Source organism: Serinus canaria, chromosome Z (assembly GCF_022539315.1).
Source record: "Serinus canaria isolate serCan28SL12 chromosome Z, serCan2020, whole genome shotgun sequence".
NCBI lineage: Eukaryota > Metazoa > Chordata > Aves > Passeriformes > Fringillidae > Serinus > Serinus canaria.
Window position 1 is genome coordinate 15,033,752 of NC_066343.1, and position 16,641 is coordinate 15,050,392.

General features: G+C 45.1%; 1 protein-coding gene across 1 annotated transcript; it reads right to left on the bottom strand.

Annotated features, from left to right (window-relative positions):
- Positions 1–9,479: 9,479 nt before the first annotated feature.
- On the bottom strand, positions 9,480–14,131 carry SRP19 (signal recognition particle 19). The gene is made up of 5 exons (XM_009099414.4): positions 14,043–14,131; positions 12,860–12,935; positions 11,836–11,907; positions 10,764–10,875; positions 9,480–9,811 (listed from the first exon to the last, which is right to left on the bottom strand). The coding sequence occupies exons 1-5, from the start codon at positions 14,084–14,086 to the stop codon at positions 9,678–9,680; spliced, it is 438 nt and encodes a 145-aa protein (XP_009097662.3). The 5' UTR covers positions 14,087–14,131; the 3' UTR covers positions 9,480–9,677.
- Between the last annotated feature and the right edge of the window lie 2,510 nt (positions 14,132–16,641).

The window sequence follows — 16,641 nt, forward strand, 5'->3', positions numbered from 1 at the left end:
CTGGTATGATGCCTCAGTATTTCTTAAGAACCTTATACCTTAACAGTGAAAACCTGGCTACTTTAGGAAGGCAGAAGGTCTTTACAGGGTATTCACTTTTTTTCTCCCCTCCCTGAAGTTCATTACTGTGGAACCAATAGAAACCTCTTAAACTCCGAGGAAGTGTCTCTGCCTCTTGCAAACTGAAGGTGCAGCCAAGCAGATATAGAGCATCAGGCCCTTACAGAAGAGTTTGGGATGCAGAACTCTTCCCAACAGTGAGCACCAGGAGCATCATTCTAGGCTTCATAGCCTGGCTTAGCTAGGAATCATCAAAGTTTAGGATTCTCTAGAAACATAGAGAGGAAAGACTGTAAACTACAGGGATTTTGAAGTTTTTCCTCTCCTGTGGGTTTCCTGGTGTTCTATAAATGACCTCAACAAACAATGTTGAATACTTACTGGCAGTGGTGTTACACTTACCTAAGACTGATATTGCCACTCTTTCAAATAGGACATTTCATCTGCTTTATCTGACTCCTTTTCAAACTCAGCAAAAAAGGAAAATAAGTTCAGGAAAACATAACCTCCCCCACCAATGATAACATCACCACTAGTGATAATGAAAACTCTCCAACCCAGAGGAAGCCAATTAACCAAGCATAGAAACTCTTTGAGGTAGTGGAAGGTGAGACTAGTATTTGTCAGGTCAAACCCTCACAACATTTAATTTGACAAATAAAACGAAGTTTCTTGAGTTTACATTCCAGTCTTGCCAACTCTTTCTAAATAATCTGAGAACCAACTAAAATTTTATTACTAATTCCTTAGTCATCTTTCACCCCCATTTCATATTCCACAAGCAATAGTTTCCTTATGCAAAGGAGGAAGAATGGAGTTTTTAAAAAACAAAACCACAAATCCTTGAAGGTCATGAGAGATTCTAATTTTCTGTAATGGGCACCTAACAATTACGACAAACATCTTGTCTTCTAGAGAACTTCTACATCCAGTGTGGTGGAATGAAACTGTTCTTGAGGAATGACAACCCAGGGCTACTAAGGAAGTCCTCAGATGTGCAACCATGTTGTTACAGCTTTTTGAAAATTTTGTTTCCTATTGATACAGAGACCATTTAGAGATTCTGTAGCAAAAAAATCTTCAGATGACCACATGAACTCATGAAGTAGTCAAGTAAAAATAATTGAAGATGAGATTTGAATTTACCATACTTTGGAATGCAATGTAGTTTACACCTTTGCTGAGGCTATGAAATTAAAAAAACCTTTATATTTTGTATTCCTGGGTTTTTGTAGGAGAAGAATACTTGAAGATTTCTTAGACATGTCTAAGTTCTGCTACTTGAGAAGCAAACAGACAAAACCCAATAAACTACACCCTAAAGAGAGCCCAAACCTTGACAGATGAAAAGAGGACGAAACACAGAGAAGAGAGATGAAACACACATGCTGTTTCATAGACAATAGCACTACAGTTCAGACTATGCAGTTCCTATCTGCAGTGCCCTCTGCTCTTTCCCAGATCCCAAACTATCAAGGACTTGTCCGTTTCTTTCCATCTGCCTTACACAACCAGTATGGCAAGGGGTACTTAATATTTTTTATTATTATTATATAATAAAGCAAATTATTTAATAATGATAAATTATATTTTTATTCAGGGTAAGAAAACCCACTTTGAAAAGGGTATCCTTTATCCTAAGAGAGAAAATAACCCCACAAAGGCCAGTCTGTAACAGGAAGAAGCTAAAAAACTGGTGTCCAGTGACAGAACATGTGTTGTTCGAAGCTGTGCCAGTGGAAGTTCAGACTTGACCCTGGGAAGCATTTCTTTACCAGGAGGGCACTTAGACCTTGGAACAGGCTTCCTAGAGAGAGTGGTCAATGCCCCAAACCTGTAAGTGTTGAGGCCTTGGGACAATATCCTTAAAAGCGTGCTTTAACTATTGGTCAGCCCTGAAGTGGTCAGGCAGTTGGTTTGGATGATCAATTTAGGTCCCTTCCCTTCCTGAAATAGTATATCCCATTCCATCCCATCCCATTCCATCCCATTCCATTCCATTCCATTCCATTCCATTCCATTCCATTCCATTCCATTCCATTCCACTGCATGTGTATCTCCAGAGAAGGAATCTAGGGAGCCGGCATCTCTCATGCTCCCAAATAGAACACGCACAAATATCCCACAGGTATATGTGCCCCCAAAAGGGAGTTCTGGCAACAAGTTTCTCTTACACACACACAAAGAACAGGATGTACACACAGGCAAGTTTTTTTAAGACCAACTGTTTTTTGCAGTGCTGTTCTTTGAGTTACTTCATGGCTGAAGGCTGACAACTACATATGGTCACATATTATTGTCACTTTCTAACTTAAAACACATTTAAAAATAACCTTTTAATGCTTCCTCTCTTTAATTACTCAATTCAGAATTGAGTAATTATGGTTGTGCTTCTATAGCAGCTACATGCTATACATCTGAAGAATAAACCTCACAACAGTGAATAAAATCTCAAACAGTGCTGAATTCTCATTTTTAGTCATTCTATTATTGATTGCCTGTATCATCACACCTCCCTGATGCTCAGTGTCAACGTTACCATCCATTCCTGTCACAGAAATTGTTGTAAGGATTGTTATAAGGATTTTGAGCCCATGTGTCCATTTCAAATGTTCAAGTTTTGCCCAATACCTAGAAAATGGTATAGGAAATATCAGACATGTACTTTTAGAGAGCTGGACCGCGGCATTAGTTCATTATCCATATTCCTCCTGCCCTGGATGCTGAGTAAATTCCCACTCATGGATGCATGCCTTCCTTTGTTACTGTTGCCACCTACAGGAAATCTCAGATCAGAGTGTATTTTTAGCAATGATACTGCATAAGTAAAACCTCACAGAAAACTGTAAAAGCAAGGCAGGCAGAATAAAAGGACATTCATTATCACCCAGTTTCCCCCTCAAAAATAAAATAATAATTTTAAAAAATTATTCACAGCATTCATACTAAAAGTTGTAATATTTCTGTATTTTTACAGCAGACTTGTCTCCACTCCCAGTCCCACAATGGTCCATAAAATTTTGCCTGTTCCCAGAAATGAGGCATAATCTGTTAACTGAGGAAGAACTGAGGTGGTCTTGACCTGCTTGTTTTTAATCCTCCAAAGAAACCTGTTTATTAAAATACAGAAATGAAAGTCTAGTTTATAAACTTAACTCTGTCAGGAAAAGGAGAGGTGTGTTTGACTTTGTGCCACATCGTCTAGGAACAAATATTGCTCATATAATACACTTAGTCTAAATCCAGAAATCATAAAAAGCAAAACAGTCCCATTAAAGATGGGAGGATAAGCAGTTAAGAGTTAGGGAACTCAGTCATCAACTTCCCAATGATCGTAGTCATCTGATTTCCTAGCGGGGCTTTAAAAAACATAAAATCAACTTTACCCAAAATATCCACAGAGCTTTCTTTTAGTTGGTTTAACTAATTCACATTTTATGTATTTGAGCTCAATATTACCCTTTTCAGAAGTCTTTCTTGTCTTTCCTTGCAAGATTGCTAGACTTTAAAATAGCTTTATTATTTTGGGTTCTTAGATCAGGAAAGTTTGATAAGCAATGCCACTAAGAATCTTTCTCACACACGCAGATAGGTCAGACCACTTCTGAAGGTATTTAATTTCAGACCACAATTAATTATATCACACAAGACTCGACCTCCACTTTTTTCAGCTGTCTATAGTCTAAAGCTCTGATTTACAAAAGTTAAACATAATGCGATTTTAACTTTTCACAGAGCTCTCACTTCATTTGAAAGTTTCAGAAAAATTACTCATCACTCAGCAGAATCCAGGCAAAATTTGAGCCTAGCAATCTGTGGGCAATCATAGTCTTTTATATGACAAGTGTATCTTCCATTCCTGGTATTTTTCCCCATGTTGCAACAAACTGTAGCACTTCCCTAATTCTATAATAGAGTGGATGTGCCTTAATAACCTCTAACTACATCCACTTGTTTTCTGCTACAAAAAAACCTTTTCATATAGCATCTGTTTCCATATCTCATACCCCATGGCAGTTCATCAGCTCACAGGAATACCATGTAACTAACTTCTCAAAATTTAGGCCAGACACTCTAAAGATAGCTCATACAAACTCTTACCTCACCAGAAAAAGCCCCCCTGAAGACATTTATATATGACCACGGTCAATTATAGCCTTAGAACACAGGACTTCACCTCCTAAACATTTTTGCTTTAGTGAATCTGCATAACTGCTCACACTGAAAGGCAAGAATTCTCCCTAATAGAAAGAAGAGGGCAGGAGAGATGTGTGTGTGCACACAGACAGTCCTTTCCTGCAGAATCCGACATAACTCTGGAATGAATCATGGGGCAACATGGGCAGGGCCCTGTCTTGGCTAAACTGATGTTGTGTTTGAGGGGTGCACTTGAGCATGGACACTATCATAGAGGTTATGGATGTGAAACTGGCAGTGTGATTAAAGCCTCTCTGCAATGGAGGACAATGGCTGAAGTGTCAATATGGTGGGGCCAGGCAGCTGGAGTGTATCAGTCCCCCAGTCTACCAAGGCAAGAGCCATGTGCTCACAGTGGGGGGATCAACCACTGGATGGCTGGAAACACCATTTGTACCACACCACTGTCCTGGGTCTTGAAAAGCAGGTCTTATGGGGGCACCGTACACCAGAAATAATCGAGTCAGACAGTGGGATTAGTTTCCAAAGCAGCCTCATAAACACTTGGGCAAAAGAGCATGGCACTGTGTGGGAATATCACATTCCCTGTCATGCATCAGCCTCTGGAAAGATCAAATGATGCAATGGATGGTGAAAGACTACACTGAGAGCAGTGGGTGATGGGACCTTCACCTCCGGGGGTGCACATTACCAAAGGCCACCCGGTCAGTCAACACCCAGGGATTGCCCACCAGCTGGTGTGGCCCAGTCTAAACTTTTGGTATTTGTACAAGGGGATAAAGTTCCTGCAGTGAACATTAAAAACAAGCTGGGGAAAAGAATCTGAGTTATCCCTACATCAGGCAAAGGTAAACCCATCCCGGGGATTGTTTTTGCTCAGGAACCTGGATGGATATGGTGGGTCCTGTGAAAGGGAGGAAAAGTCTGATAGTCAAAGGGACTTGATTTTGGGAAAGATTAGCCAATGAATTATATTAATTACTGTGTAACACTGTGAATTATCACTTCTATGATGGCCCTGTGCCCATCACCACATTGCCTGTGCTGTGCTGTGCTGGTTTTGGGGCTCTGACCCCAACTCCCTTTTGATCACACATGAATGAAGAATGAATTTTGATGGAGCCATGAGCACAGCAGTGATGGATTCAGAACTGCTTTCCACATACAACAGTCGACACCACACACCTCTCCTGCCTGAAAACTGGTTCTCACTGATGGAGCCCAGGGTCGTGCACTCTGTGAGCTCAATGGGCTTTTACAGGGATGGTCCATAACTCAAGGGCATTTTAACTGTGTGTGTGTAGGTAACAAGAGAGAGGAAACTGATGGGGTTTTGGGAAGTGGGACCTGGCATGACAGAAATTATATGGAGTAAGGGATGCCTGCTGTCCTGACTTCAGCTGCAATCTGGTGAATTTTCTTCCCAGCAGCTGTGAGCACTGTATTTTAGATTAAGTCTGAGACTAATACTTAATCTAAAATTAAGAACACACTGGTGTTCTGCTTGTTCCTGAGTAGTCTTATCCTAAACCCAGGACTCTTCCGTGCCTCACACTCTACCAATTAGGAGGTGTGGCAAGAAGCCAGGTGACAGGTGACCTAAGGTGGCCAAAGAGATTTTCCATATCACAGATTAGCAAATCCAGGGGGAGATTGGCCAGGAGGGGCTGATCACTGCTGGGGCAGGGGGGGGGGGGGGGGTGGGGGGGGTGAGTGGGCTGGGCATCAGTAAGCAGGTGGTGAATAACTGTATTGTGCATCACTTGTTTTGATTTTTTTCCTCTCATAAAAAAAATTGTAATGATATTTATATTTTATTGTAACCACTGTCACTTGCATTATTGAATTTGATTTAAATTATTACACTGTTCTTACTAACACCCACAAACTTCTTCTTTCCTGATTATCTGTTGCGGTGCGCGGTCAATTCCCAGTTGAGCTTTCTCCCTATTTTGTATTGTTCCCCCCCATTTTGTGATGTTCTCCCCAGTTTCAACCCCATATTTCAGTTTGATGGTTCAGCCCTGGTTCCCCCTTTCCCCAGATAGTACCCTCCCTGTCTGGGCACGCTGCCAACCCCTTGTCTCCACCCCCGTTTCCCTGGCAACTACCTCATTCGTTACATTCCCCTCCCCTCCTGGGCCCTGTCCATCTCCCGGGGCCCTGCCCATCCTTCCAGAAACTTCTCCCTTCCTCAGGGAGTGATTGGGCAGGTGCTCTGGGCCCCTCCCTGGCTTGAAGATCATTCGCTACTTTATGTGTCGGTTATGTGCAATGCCCCTCCTCAGTTTTCCCTCATTGGTTCATGTAATGTATCTTTACCTATGTTCCACCCCCTTTATAAGTTGTTGTCACTGTTCCCCTTTGCCTTTGCTCCCTGGACTCCCCCTGGAGACAAATAAACCTTCTCTGGACTGCATCCACGGAGTAGAGGTCCTCTTTTCTCCCTGCTTCCTTCAACTCAAGCTGCTCCTCTGACGCTGCTCCAGCCTGCCGAAGGTGCTGCCTGGACGCCCCTGGCTCGTCTAGGTAGTGCCCCCCGCTGCTAGCGGCTGCTTGTGCTCCACAGCTAGCCGGCGCTCCCTCCTCCCCACCGTGTGGGGAGTAGAGGGTCTTCAAAGCAGCAGCGCAGCAGCTTGGCGCCCAACGTGGGGCAAGAGAAGACCCCCTTGCCCCGCGGCAGGAGTTTAGCAGCGCCGAGGAACTTCGCCTCGTCGACTGCCGTTCGCTCCGTGGCCATCAAGCTACCCTGTTCCAGCGAGCAGACCCCGTTTTAGGGGTAGCGCTCCAGGCAGGGATAGGAACGACATCTCCTTCACCCGGGAACCGTTCCTGGAGGAAGCTGCGGCCCACGGAGCTTTTCCCTGCGTCCCACCGGTTTGGGTGAGTAGCTCCAGCTCGCCATCTTCGTGAGCTACCCCCGCCCAATCTCCCAGTTTCCCCTGGTCGGGTCCTAGGTTCTGCCCTGGGCCCGGTGAGGTTGGGGCCGGTGGTTTGGGATTTTTAGTTAACGTTTTTCTTTAGTTTACTTCGTGGTTGTCGCTTTTCGGGGGCGGAGATGGGTGCGAAGCTCTCCGTTCCCCAGAAAAGAGTCTTTTACCAAGTTGTGGGTACCCTAGAGGGGAGGGATGTTAAAATCGTTAAAAAAGAGTTGAAGCAGTTAGTTCTCTGGTTGTTCACTCAATTTCCTGAGCTGTCCCCAGATTCAGTTACAGATATTAACTTTTGGAATTCGGTTGGTGAGAAATTATCTCAATTAGGTCCAAATGAGGGATGGCGGAACAAAAGACTAGTGTATTGGAGTTTTCAAATTATGACAGCATTAAAAGAAAAACAAAAATTTGATGAAAGTAAGAAATTGAGGGAACAACCACCCCCCAGTTCTTGTTCTCCCAGTCCCCGTGTTCCAGACCCTCGTTCCACCCCTTCTCTCCCCAGAAACAGAGGGATCCTTAGGAGAGCAGCCCGCGAGAGCACCGTGCCGGCTTTTCACCACCCGCCGGGCTCTCCTCAGGGCTCCCTGACCCCCCGCCTCCAAAGTCCTGGCCAGACTTCGGAGGGTTCTTTCCAATCCCCCAATTCCTTTTCCCCCAGGTCCCCAGTTGTTCGCCCCAAAGTTCGTTTTGCAGTCCCTGAGGGTGGCAGCCCCCAGACTGTGCCTCAAAATGGCTCCCGTGAAGCCCAAGATGGCGGCAGCCACATGGCTTTTCCCGCCACCAACCCTTCTTCTCCCCATAATCCCTTTTTCTCTCCCGCCAATCCTTTCTCCGCCCTCCCCCACTTCCCTAACCCCACCCTGACTTATCCCGAAGCCCCTCCTAATCCCCCACCCTCTTACACACCCCTTCCCCCTCCCTCTCTCCAAAACCCGCCCTCTGGGCTTGCCCCCAAGGCGGAGCCGATTCCATCAGCTCCACCTCCCAGCTCCGCCTCAGTTCCCACGCTTGCCCCCAAGGTGGGGCCAGTTCCATCTGCTCCACCCCCAAGCTCCGCCTTGGTTCCCACGGTTAGCTCCTCCCCCCGGCTTCCGGTTTCCCACGCCCCGCCTTCCGGTTCCCACACCACCAATGCCGGAAGTGATGGTCTGCCCCCAATTATTACAGCTGCTCCTGTCACTTACCATCATGACGGCGTAGGGCCCCCCCGAGCGCAGTGGACCCCATTCCCCCATTCCACCATTAAGGAGTTGTGCAAGGCCCAAAGGGAGTTTTCTCGGGAGAGTGAATACTTCCGGGGACTCCTTCGGGCCTCTTTGTTAGAAACAAATGTTGTACCCGCCGATTTGCGGACGCTTTTTTCATGTCTCCTCAACCCCACCGAATTTTTAGTGTGGGAGGAGGCATGGAAAAAGGGAGTCAGGGACATTCTCCCACAGTTGTGGGAGAATCCCAACACAGCCACAACTCTCAGTGGTGTAACGGTTTGTACCGACCTACTGGTCGGTGCTGGGAATTGGGCCGACGGGGCCTTTCAAGCTCAGGACATCCCCCGTCAAGCGCTCCGGGAGAGTGCTAGAATGGCCGAACGGGCATTCTTAGCACTCCGCCCTACAGTCCAGGAGCCAACCTTCACAAAAATTTATCAGGGGCCGGGGGAACCATTCATCATCTTTGTCGAGCGTCTCCGCAGGGCTATCGACCACCAAGTCCAAGCGGAGAGCGCTCGACTGGGGATGCTAACTGAGTTGGCAAGCGCCAATGCAAACGCGATGTGCAAAGCAGTCATCCTGAGCCTCCCTGTGGATCCTCCCCCGACAATTCAGTCGATGATAGAGGCGTGCCAGAAGAAAACACCGTCTCTGGCCAGGGAGGATCCGAAGACGCCGCCTCCAACCCGCTGCGTCTCGTTCGCCGAAACCACCTACGACGGCGACGTGATGGCCGCCCAACAGCCTGCATCCCACTGAGGGTGGAGAGTGAGGGAGGGGCTGGATGGTGCTTAGCTGCCAAATGGGGTGAAACCATAACAATTAGGTTGCTCAAAGTCCCCTCCAGGCTGGGACTGAACACTTCCAGGAATGGGGCATCCACAACTTGTCTGCACAACCTCTGCCTTCACTACCCTCACGGTGAAGATTTTCCTCCTAATACAGAATAGCATAGAGTTAAGACAATTCCTTCACTATCATAAATTAATGGTTTACTAAGGCAACCAGATTTCAAAAAGTGCATATTTCTTTTGGAAAAAAGTAATTCTCCCACCCACCCTATTTGCTTATGTTCTTCCACTTTTAACACGGGTACAAACGTCAGACGTGCAGGTTGTGTGTAAAAGAGATTTATTGTTACACAGATGCAAGGCAGTTACATGCATTCCAGTTCCAAGAAAAGCAGGCAGTTCTACTCAGTTTCCCCTCTTCATTTCTTGCTTGTATCTTCGCTTCAAAGTCGCTGCATGGTGTCCATCTGTACTTCCCGTAAGTACAACTATGCAATGCAACAGCAACTCCGTAAGTTAATTTATTTCTTTTTCTTCCCTTTACCTTTCTTGCCTCCCTCTCCTTGCTGAAGGCTTTGATCACTACCCCCCATCTTCTGAGTTCTTGTTTTCAGTTTGGGAATGGTTTCTGCAGCATACAGCATCACTGATTTACCTAAAATACAGGGAGAGATCAATGCATGCCTGGTATGTTAAGAATGGATATAAAGCCTGGCAGATCAACTTCCTTACCCTGGTACACCAAGCAGATTGTCAAAAATTCTTGGGGGAAAAAGAAAAATGCAGGACTGATGAAGTCACAGTAGTCTGGAAAAGCCACTTAACCTGACGATCTTCAAAGTGCCTACATGCTTTCTGCTACTGTTTCCCTCCACCTCCTACTGGTCCAGAACACTGATGACAGAATGATGAGGCAAAATCTACACACATTTTTAGAAAGGCACTGCTGCCCTCCTGCAGGACTCTGGTTTTAAATCATCTCCCTATGTCAGCACTCTTATACTACTGTACACCCAGCACTCTTCTTGCTTTTTCCTGAAGATAGATACTGTTTCTCTTTTACATAGGGATTCATCTTCAGAAAAAATGCAAAAGATGAAGTTGTCATTCAAGATGAATATTTCGTATTAATTAGTTAAGGGCAGCTGCTTCATTGTGAATTTATGAAAATGGCCAGTGGAAAATTCAGTTGAACTCAGTATTGTGTTTTATTAATTTAGCATCCACTCTGATGCCCAGATGATGTATTATCCTAAAAAACCAGCGGAATTTAGCCATTTAAGAACTAAACTCTTTAAAATGCCAACAAAGCAGTAAGCCAAAACTGAACAGATGCTTTGTTCTATGTAGCAATCACACAATGTTCCCCACAAGCCCCTCCAATGATACTGCTGCAGAAGCAGCAGAATCAAAGGCAACAGCATTTTACAAACTTTACTCAATGCTCACAACTTAATTTTGTTGACTTATACAAGCAATGAGATTTAATGGTAAACTGTACAATTTATAATAGTTAAAACTAATTAAGCAGGCTGCTAACATAAAATAAACTAAGTCTTTCTGGTTTATCAACAGGTGAGGTACCTAAACCCAGGCACTCTACTCACGTGTTGGAAACTGAGGTAAACATGGGTTGCCATCATCTTGTTTGAGCTGGATTCGTACTCTACCTCTGTACTGCACATCTCTGTTCCATTCTCTGGGATACATCTTGTTCTTCTGTCATACAAAAGGAGAAATGTATTAAAATGTGCATTGGAAGACACAACTCTTTCAGAGGCATTGCTGAAAACAACTCCTGGTACTGAGCAATTTTCTGAGTAAACTTGTGAGTAAATTTTATGTCCCCAGTGGTCTGGACCACAGGGGCACAGGTTTTTGTTTTATCTCCACTGCTACAAACCCTTCTGGACACCTAGGGATAGCAAGTGATAGGCCACAATCACTGCTTATGGCTAATTATAGCCTTCATTCTTGATTAAACATCACAGGTTTCTCAGTACAGATGGTGTGCACTGTCCAGATACTTCTGAAAAACAAACTGATTTTGTAGCAGGCTTTTGGGTACCTCTAGATAAGGACCTGTATTCTTCTTAGAAAAAACAACACAGTTCTAAATTACTTCAGGAGATGATGTGTGAAGTTACCTCTCTAGAAATCCAGATTCATTCTCTAAGGAAAAAGAAACCAATAAACTATTTAAAGAGAGAGCATGTACTGCAATAAAAAACTAACACTGTCTGGATGAAATGTAACTCCAAAGGACTATGAAGATTCCAATTATCAGCTTTTCCTAAAAGGTCATTACCTTCCATTAAAAATATCTATTCTTAAAAGCTTAATTTGCAGAGTTGCAGCTTGCAAGAACAGCTTTTATTCTGGCACACTTTTAAACATCCAGGACAGCCTTCTAAGAAGGACAGCAAAACAGAAGTAATTATTTAATAAGCTTTTTTTATAAGCTTTAAAAGTCACATTGTCTGAGAGATCTGAGATATTCCTGATATGCATAAGGAACGTAACATTTACTTCATGATTATGGTCAGTTATCATATAAAGCAAGCAAAGCTAGTAACAAAACTTCTGAACCACAACTTACTAAAAAGAGATATGATGGGAGAACAAACAGGCATAACAAATTTGGTGCTTTTTTGTAAGTGGGGACTTTTTTTTATTTACCTCTAGTAACACATTGAATCCGACTGCTGCACATACATCTTGAATTTCTGTAGATGTGGGATTTTCAACAGCCTGTTGAAACAATGTGTTAAAATTAATTAGTTTTCAACTATGACCTGCCAAGAAAAAAAATAATTACCAGTTTCCCACAATACTCAGGAATTAGGAAAAGCTGATGGGGAAAGAGAAGATACACATCTAGTGCAGAAGTCATTTGTCAGTGATGCTGTGCTTTAGAAAACATTAGAAAAAAAAAAAAAAGAGCTAAGACATCAGGAAACAGATGAGATAGATTTCTCTAGGACAGGGGAGCAAGTTAAAGAATTGCTTAGGAAAAGTAATTGAAATTAACAGTTATTGTATGTACAAAGATACCAAAAGTTTTGAATCAGCAACAGCAAACTTACAGCAAGGACTGAGGGAGGAAAAAACCCCAAAATTTCTATCCACAGGGCAGCAGATTCCTCCCATATGTAGACCTTTGATAGGCAACTTGCATACTGAAGCGAGATTTTGTTTTTAAAAAGAAACCAAACCCTAAGCAGGAAGGAAAGCGCTTTATATTCCCAGAACTGCTTGCTAAAATTATTACAAATGAGTGACATGACAAAAAACTACTTCTGGACAGATCCAAAGCAGCAATAACTACCATGCCTGTGTGTCACATGCACAGGACACAGAGTATAAGCTCATATAGTCAGTCACCAGAACCCAATCATTAGCTAGCTACTCTTTTCTGCATTGCTTTCACATTCTGCAAACTATCTGTGTAGGCAGCTGAGCATATTCAGCTCCTCATTACTTCACCCCCTTGCTCATGGTGCTGCTCCCATGAAAGCAAACACTTCAGCTCAGGACTCTCCTACTAAATTCACATGCGGGCACTAGTGATTACCTTCAAATACACTGTTATTTCCACGCCACAGGGGAATGGAAAGATCAGAGAGATGTATTTTCCAGCACTCTACACACTGCTGCATTGCAAAACAAAATGTCCTTTTTTCCCTGCCACCCATGAAATTACCTTGTCTATAGGTATCCTTCTTCCTTCTGCTATTGTCTTCTTGTTATTCAAATAAGCTGGATAAATGCAGATGAATCTAAAAAGAGAGAACAGCGAGTTTTTAAGACAGATATATCAACTCCTTAAGGCTTATGCAGTATTTTCCTAGTAAAAGAAAACACATAAACATCATGGCTACAACACAGAAGTTCCCACAGCAGCTTAGAAACCACTTGTTTTCCCTAGACTGCTTAATAAGATGCTGCAAAATCCCACTTTAAGTTATCATGGACACTGCATGACACCAGTTTTTGGGACACTATGCATACAAGGGATGGCACTACCCATTCTGAGGGGAAAAAAAAAAGTCCAAACCAAACCAAACCCATGAGGCTGAAATAGAACCTTCTGACCTATTTCTTACAATCTTGAAGCATGGAAGACACGTATTTCCCTGAAAAGAATTAACATTTTCTGAAAAGGTTTGACTACACTATTAGCTAAGTTCTGTATTTTTTTTTTAATATTCCTAGAGAGATCACCCCAGATTTGGGTACATTTATAAAAGCTACTGAAACACTGTGCTCTCAGAAACTTGCTTAAAGATTTTTCAATAGATTTACACCTGTTAAGCACATACACAGGATTAACGTGACAGAACCTCAATTATACTAATTACACAATTAAAAAAAACAACTAGGTGAGACCAAGGGAGTGTGGAAGAAGGCTCGCATTGATTTCAATACGGATCTATGAGAGCATAAAAATTTAGTTAAAATGAGAAAATCATACGGTGCAGACAGATTCCAATTAGCTGAATGACAAGAGAGTGACAAGGATCCCGTTCCTGGCTGCCTCTGAAAACCAGCCCAAACCACCTCAACTTCTACTGTTTTCTCCTTCTCTTGTCCAGAGTTCTGGACAAGTGTTCTCCACTCTTTGCTACTGCCATCTTTATGAGCCGACTAGCTCTGGGTTCTGCCTGGAGACTCCAGTCTCGTTCCTGACTTCCCAATCACACAAGTGTCACCACCACCCCTTGTCCCACAGGGATTTAATTTCAACCACCATCATCCCTCGCTTCACGGGAATTGAAACCACCGCCCCTTCCTCCACGCCCGTATTCTTTTTCGCGAGCCCTGAATGACAGGTAAACAAAGGAACCCAGAAAGACCCGGCCCCAAACCAGCCGTGCTCACGGTACCTCTCCTTGTCCGCCGGGGACGCAGCGCCGGCGGCGGCGGCCATGACAGCAGCACCTCCTCCGCCCCGCCCCGCGCCACGGCGGCGGAGAGGCCCGCCCCCAACGGCATCCTGCGAGAATCTATTGGTCAATGTGCTCATCTGTCAAAAGCCGCAGCCTGTGAGAAGGTGCGACGTAGGCGCCGAGGCAGCGCACGCGACTTCCGGCAGGCTAGGGGGGTGGGGGCGGGAATGGCGGCGGGCAGGGCCGGAGTTTTGGGGGTGTGCGGAAACGGTGTCACACACAGCCGTGAACAATGGGCTGCAGTCGCCAATGAAGTTCGAGCCCTCACGGTGGCGGTGGGCGACGCAAAATGTGTTCGGAGGGCGCCAAGCCGCCGTGTGGTGCCCTTCACTCACAGAGCTCTAGCGGTGTTTGAACTAAAGAACGATTTGTCTAAGAAATGCCGGGAAATGTTTATTTGGTATTACCACAGCTTCCGGTACAATTACACGAGAAAAACATGCTAAGGCTTAAGGAAAAAACTACGGGGTCAGTACTGGGTCCAGTCTTGTGTGGCGCCGTCACTGAGGCTGTGGATGGGGGCAGGTGCCCCCTCAGCGATGGTGAAGCAGGAGTGGGGCGCCCTTGCTGGTGGCGCCGAGCCCTGAGGGGAACTGATGTACCATGGGCTTGTGGTGCTGTCCACAGGGACCGGACAGGCTGGAGAAAGGGGCTGACAGGAACCTCAAGCAGTTCAGCATGGGAAGAACCAAGTCCTGCAGCTGGGAACAGCCCCAGGCACCAGCACGGGCTGGGAATGCCCCGTTTGTCAGGAAAGGCCCTGGGGGCTCCTGCTGGACCCCGATCTGAACATAAGCCAGCGACGTGTGCCTGTCGACACGACTGGGACAAGGCCAGTGGTGCCTGGGCTGCATCACGAGATGTGTTGTCAGCAGGGCAGGTGAGGTGATCCTGCCCCTTAGCACGGGGGCGGCCACACAAGGAGTGCCAGGCCCAGCACTGGGTTCCCCAGGACAAGACAGACACGGGCACAATGGAGAGAGTCCAGTGAATGGTCACCAAGGCCATAGAGGGACCGGAACAGCTCTTCCTGGAGAAGAAAAGGCTCAAGGGATCTCACCAATGCACATAAACTCCTGCAGGGAGGCTGCAAGGAGGATGGAACCAGGCTCTTTCCAGGGGTGCCCAGTGACAGCACCAGGGGTGATGGGCATACAGTGAAACACAGGAGGTTCCCTCTGAACATCAGGAAACTCCTTTTCCCTGAGAGGGTGACCGAGCACCAGCACAGGCTGCCCAGAGAGGTGGTGGTGTCCATCTTTGGAGATGCTGAAGAGCTGTGTGGAAGTGATCCTGGACTACCAGCTCTTGGTGGCCCTGCTGGGGCAGTAGTTGTACCACATGACACCTGGAGGTCCCTGCCAGCCTCAACCATTCAGTCAGCCTGTGAATTTCACATGTCATATTTTGTTCACTCTTCATACAGCAGCAGTGTACCAGGACAAAGCACTGAAAGTATCTATTCAGTATTTATCTGTGGCAGTGTCTTTTTAATTTTTTCTACTCCACCAACATATCCAGCTGGCAACAAAATATGGAAGAGGGAATGCTAAGACCCTCAAGTGCAACACAGTGGTTTCCCCTGGGGAGAACCACAAGTACCATTCATGAAAACTTGGAAGAGTTAATAAGAGTTACAGAGAAGCTTCAGAAGGAATCAGGGTGGCACAGATTAAACAGTTATTGTCTATTCAGGTTTTTGAATGATGAGGAGTTTTGTTGTCTCCAGTCTTTGCTCTCATTCTGTCAGAATGAATGCACTGCACAAAGTACTGCAGAAGACACGAACAGCACAACTGTGTCGCATCAGCAGGAACCAGCAGCTTTTGGAAGTGTGACCGCAGCTCTCTGGGGCCAGCTCAGCGACTTGGCAGCTCCTCACAAACATGACTCAACAAGCTCCTCAGCTGAAAAACAAGGTTATGTAAATGAGGTGTGCCGGTTATGAAGGAAGTTTTTGTTGCAATACTCCTCCAGTGCTAAAGACAGGTTTTTTGAGGGTTATCTCCAGATTACCTTGAAACTGACTGGTACATGGGAAAGTGTATCTTTCTAAGAGGTAATCAATTTACAAATAATTACTTAGATATTTTGTTGCTTAGCAACAAAGCGTTCTCATCTTAGCAGTAGCTTGATAATGGATTTCCTGTGCTTTTCTTTCTTTGCACAGTGTTTTTATTTTAAATCTCCATTCCTTGCACACGCTTGTCTTTCTATTGAATGACTTTTTATTGAGATCTCTACCACAGAAGAGTCAAGAGCTGCCATTACCTTGGGACTTGTCCTATTATCCAGCTTGTCACAGCCTAAATCTATGCATCAGCCGACATGGGAAGAAGTTTCTTCTGTCAACTGCTGTCACCTGCTTTTAGCAAGACAGATGTGGGCTGTCAGGGAGGAGAGGGGTGTTAGTGCATAGTGTGTGCACAGGGTGGATGTGGACAAACCAGGTACAATATATTCATTGTCTGTGTGCAGGCATGAAGCGTGCAGGGCACATTCTTGATCTGATTATTGCATGAAACCTGGTCATCCT

Excerpts from the sequence above, each read along its gene's own strand:
- SRP19 (XM_009099414.4), bottom strand. The coding sequence starts at position 14,086 with ATGGCCGCCGCCGCCGGCGCTGCGTCCCCGGCGGACAAGGAGAG. Across the intron at positions 12,936-14,042 it reads TCCCCGGCGGACAAGGAGAG|ATTCATCTGCATTTATCCAG; the intron begins GTACCGTGAGCA and ends CTCTCTTTTTAG. Across the intron at positions 9,812-10,763 it reads TTTACCTCAGTTTCCAACAC|GTAAATCAGTGATGCTGTAT; the intron begins GTGAGTAGAGTG and ends CCTGTATTTTAG.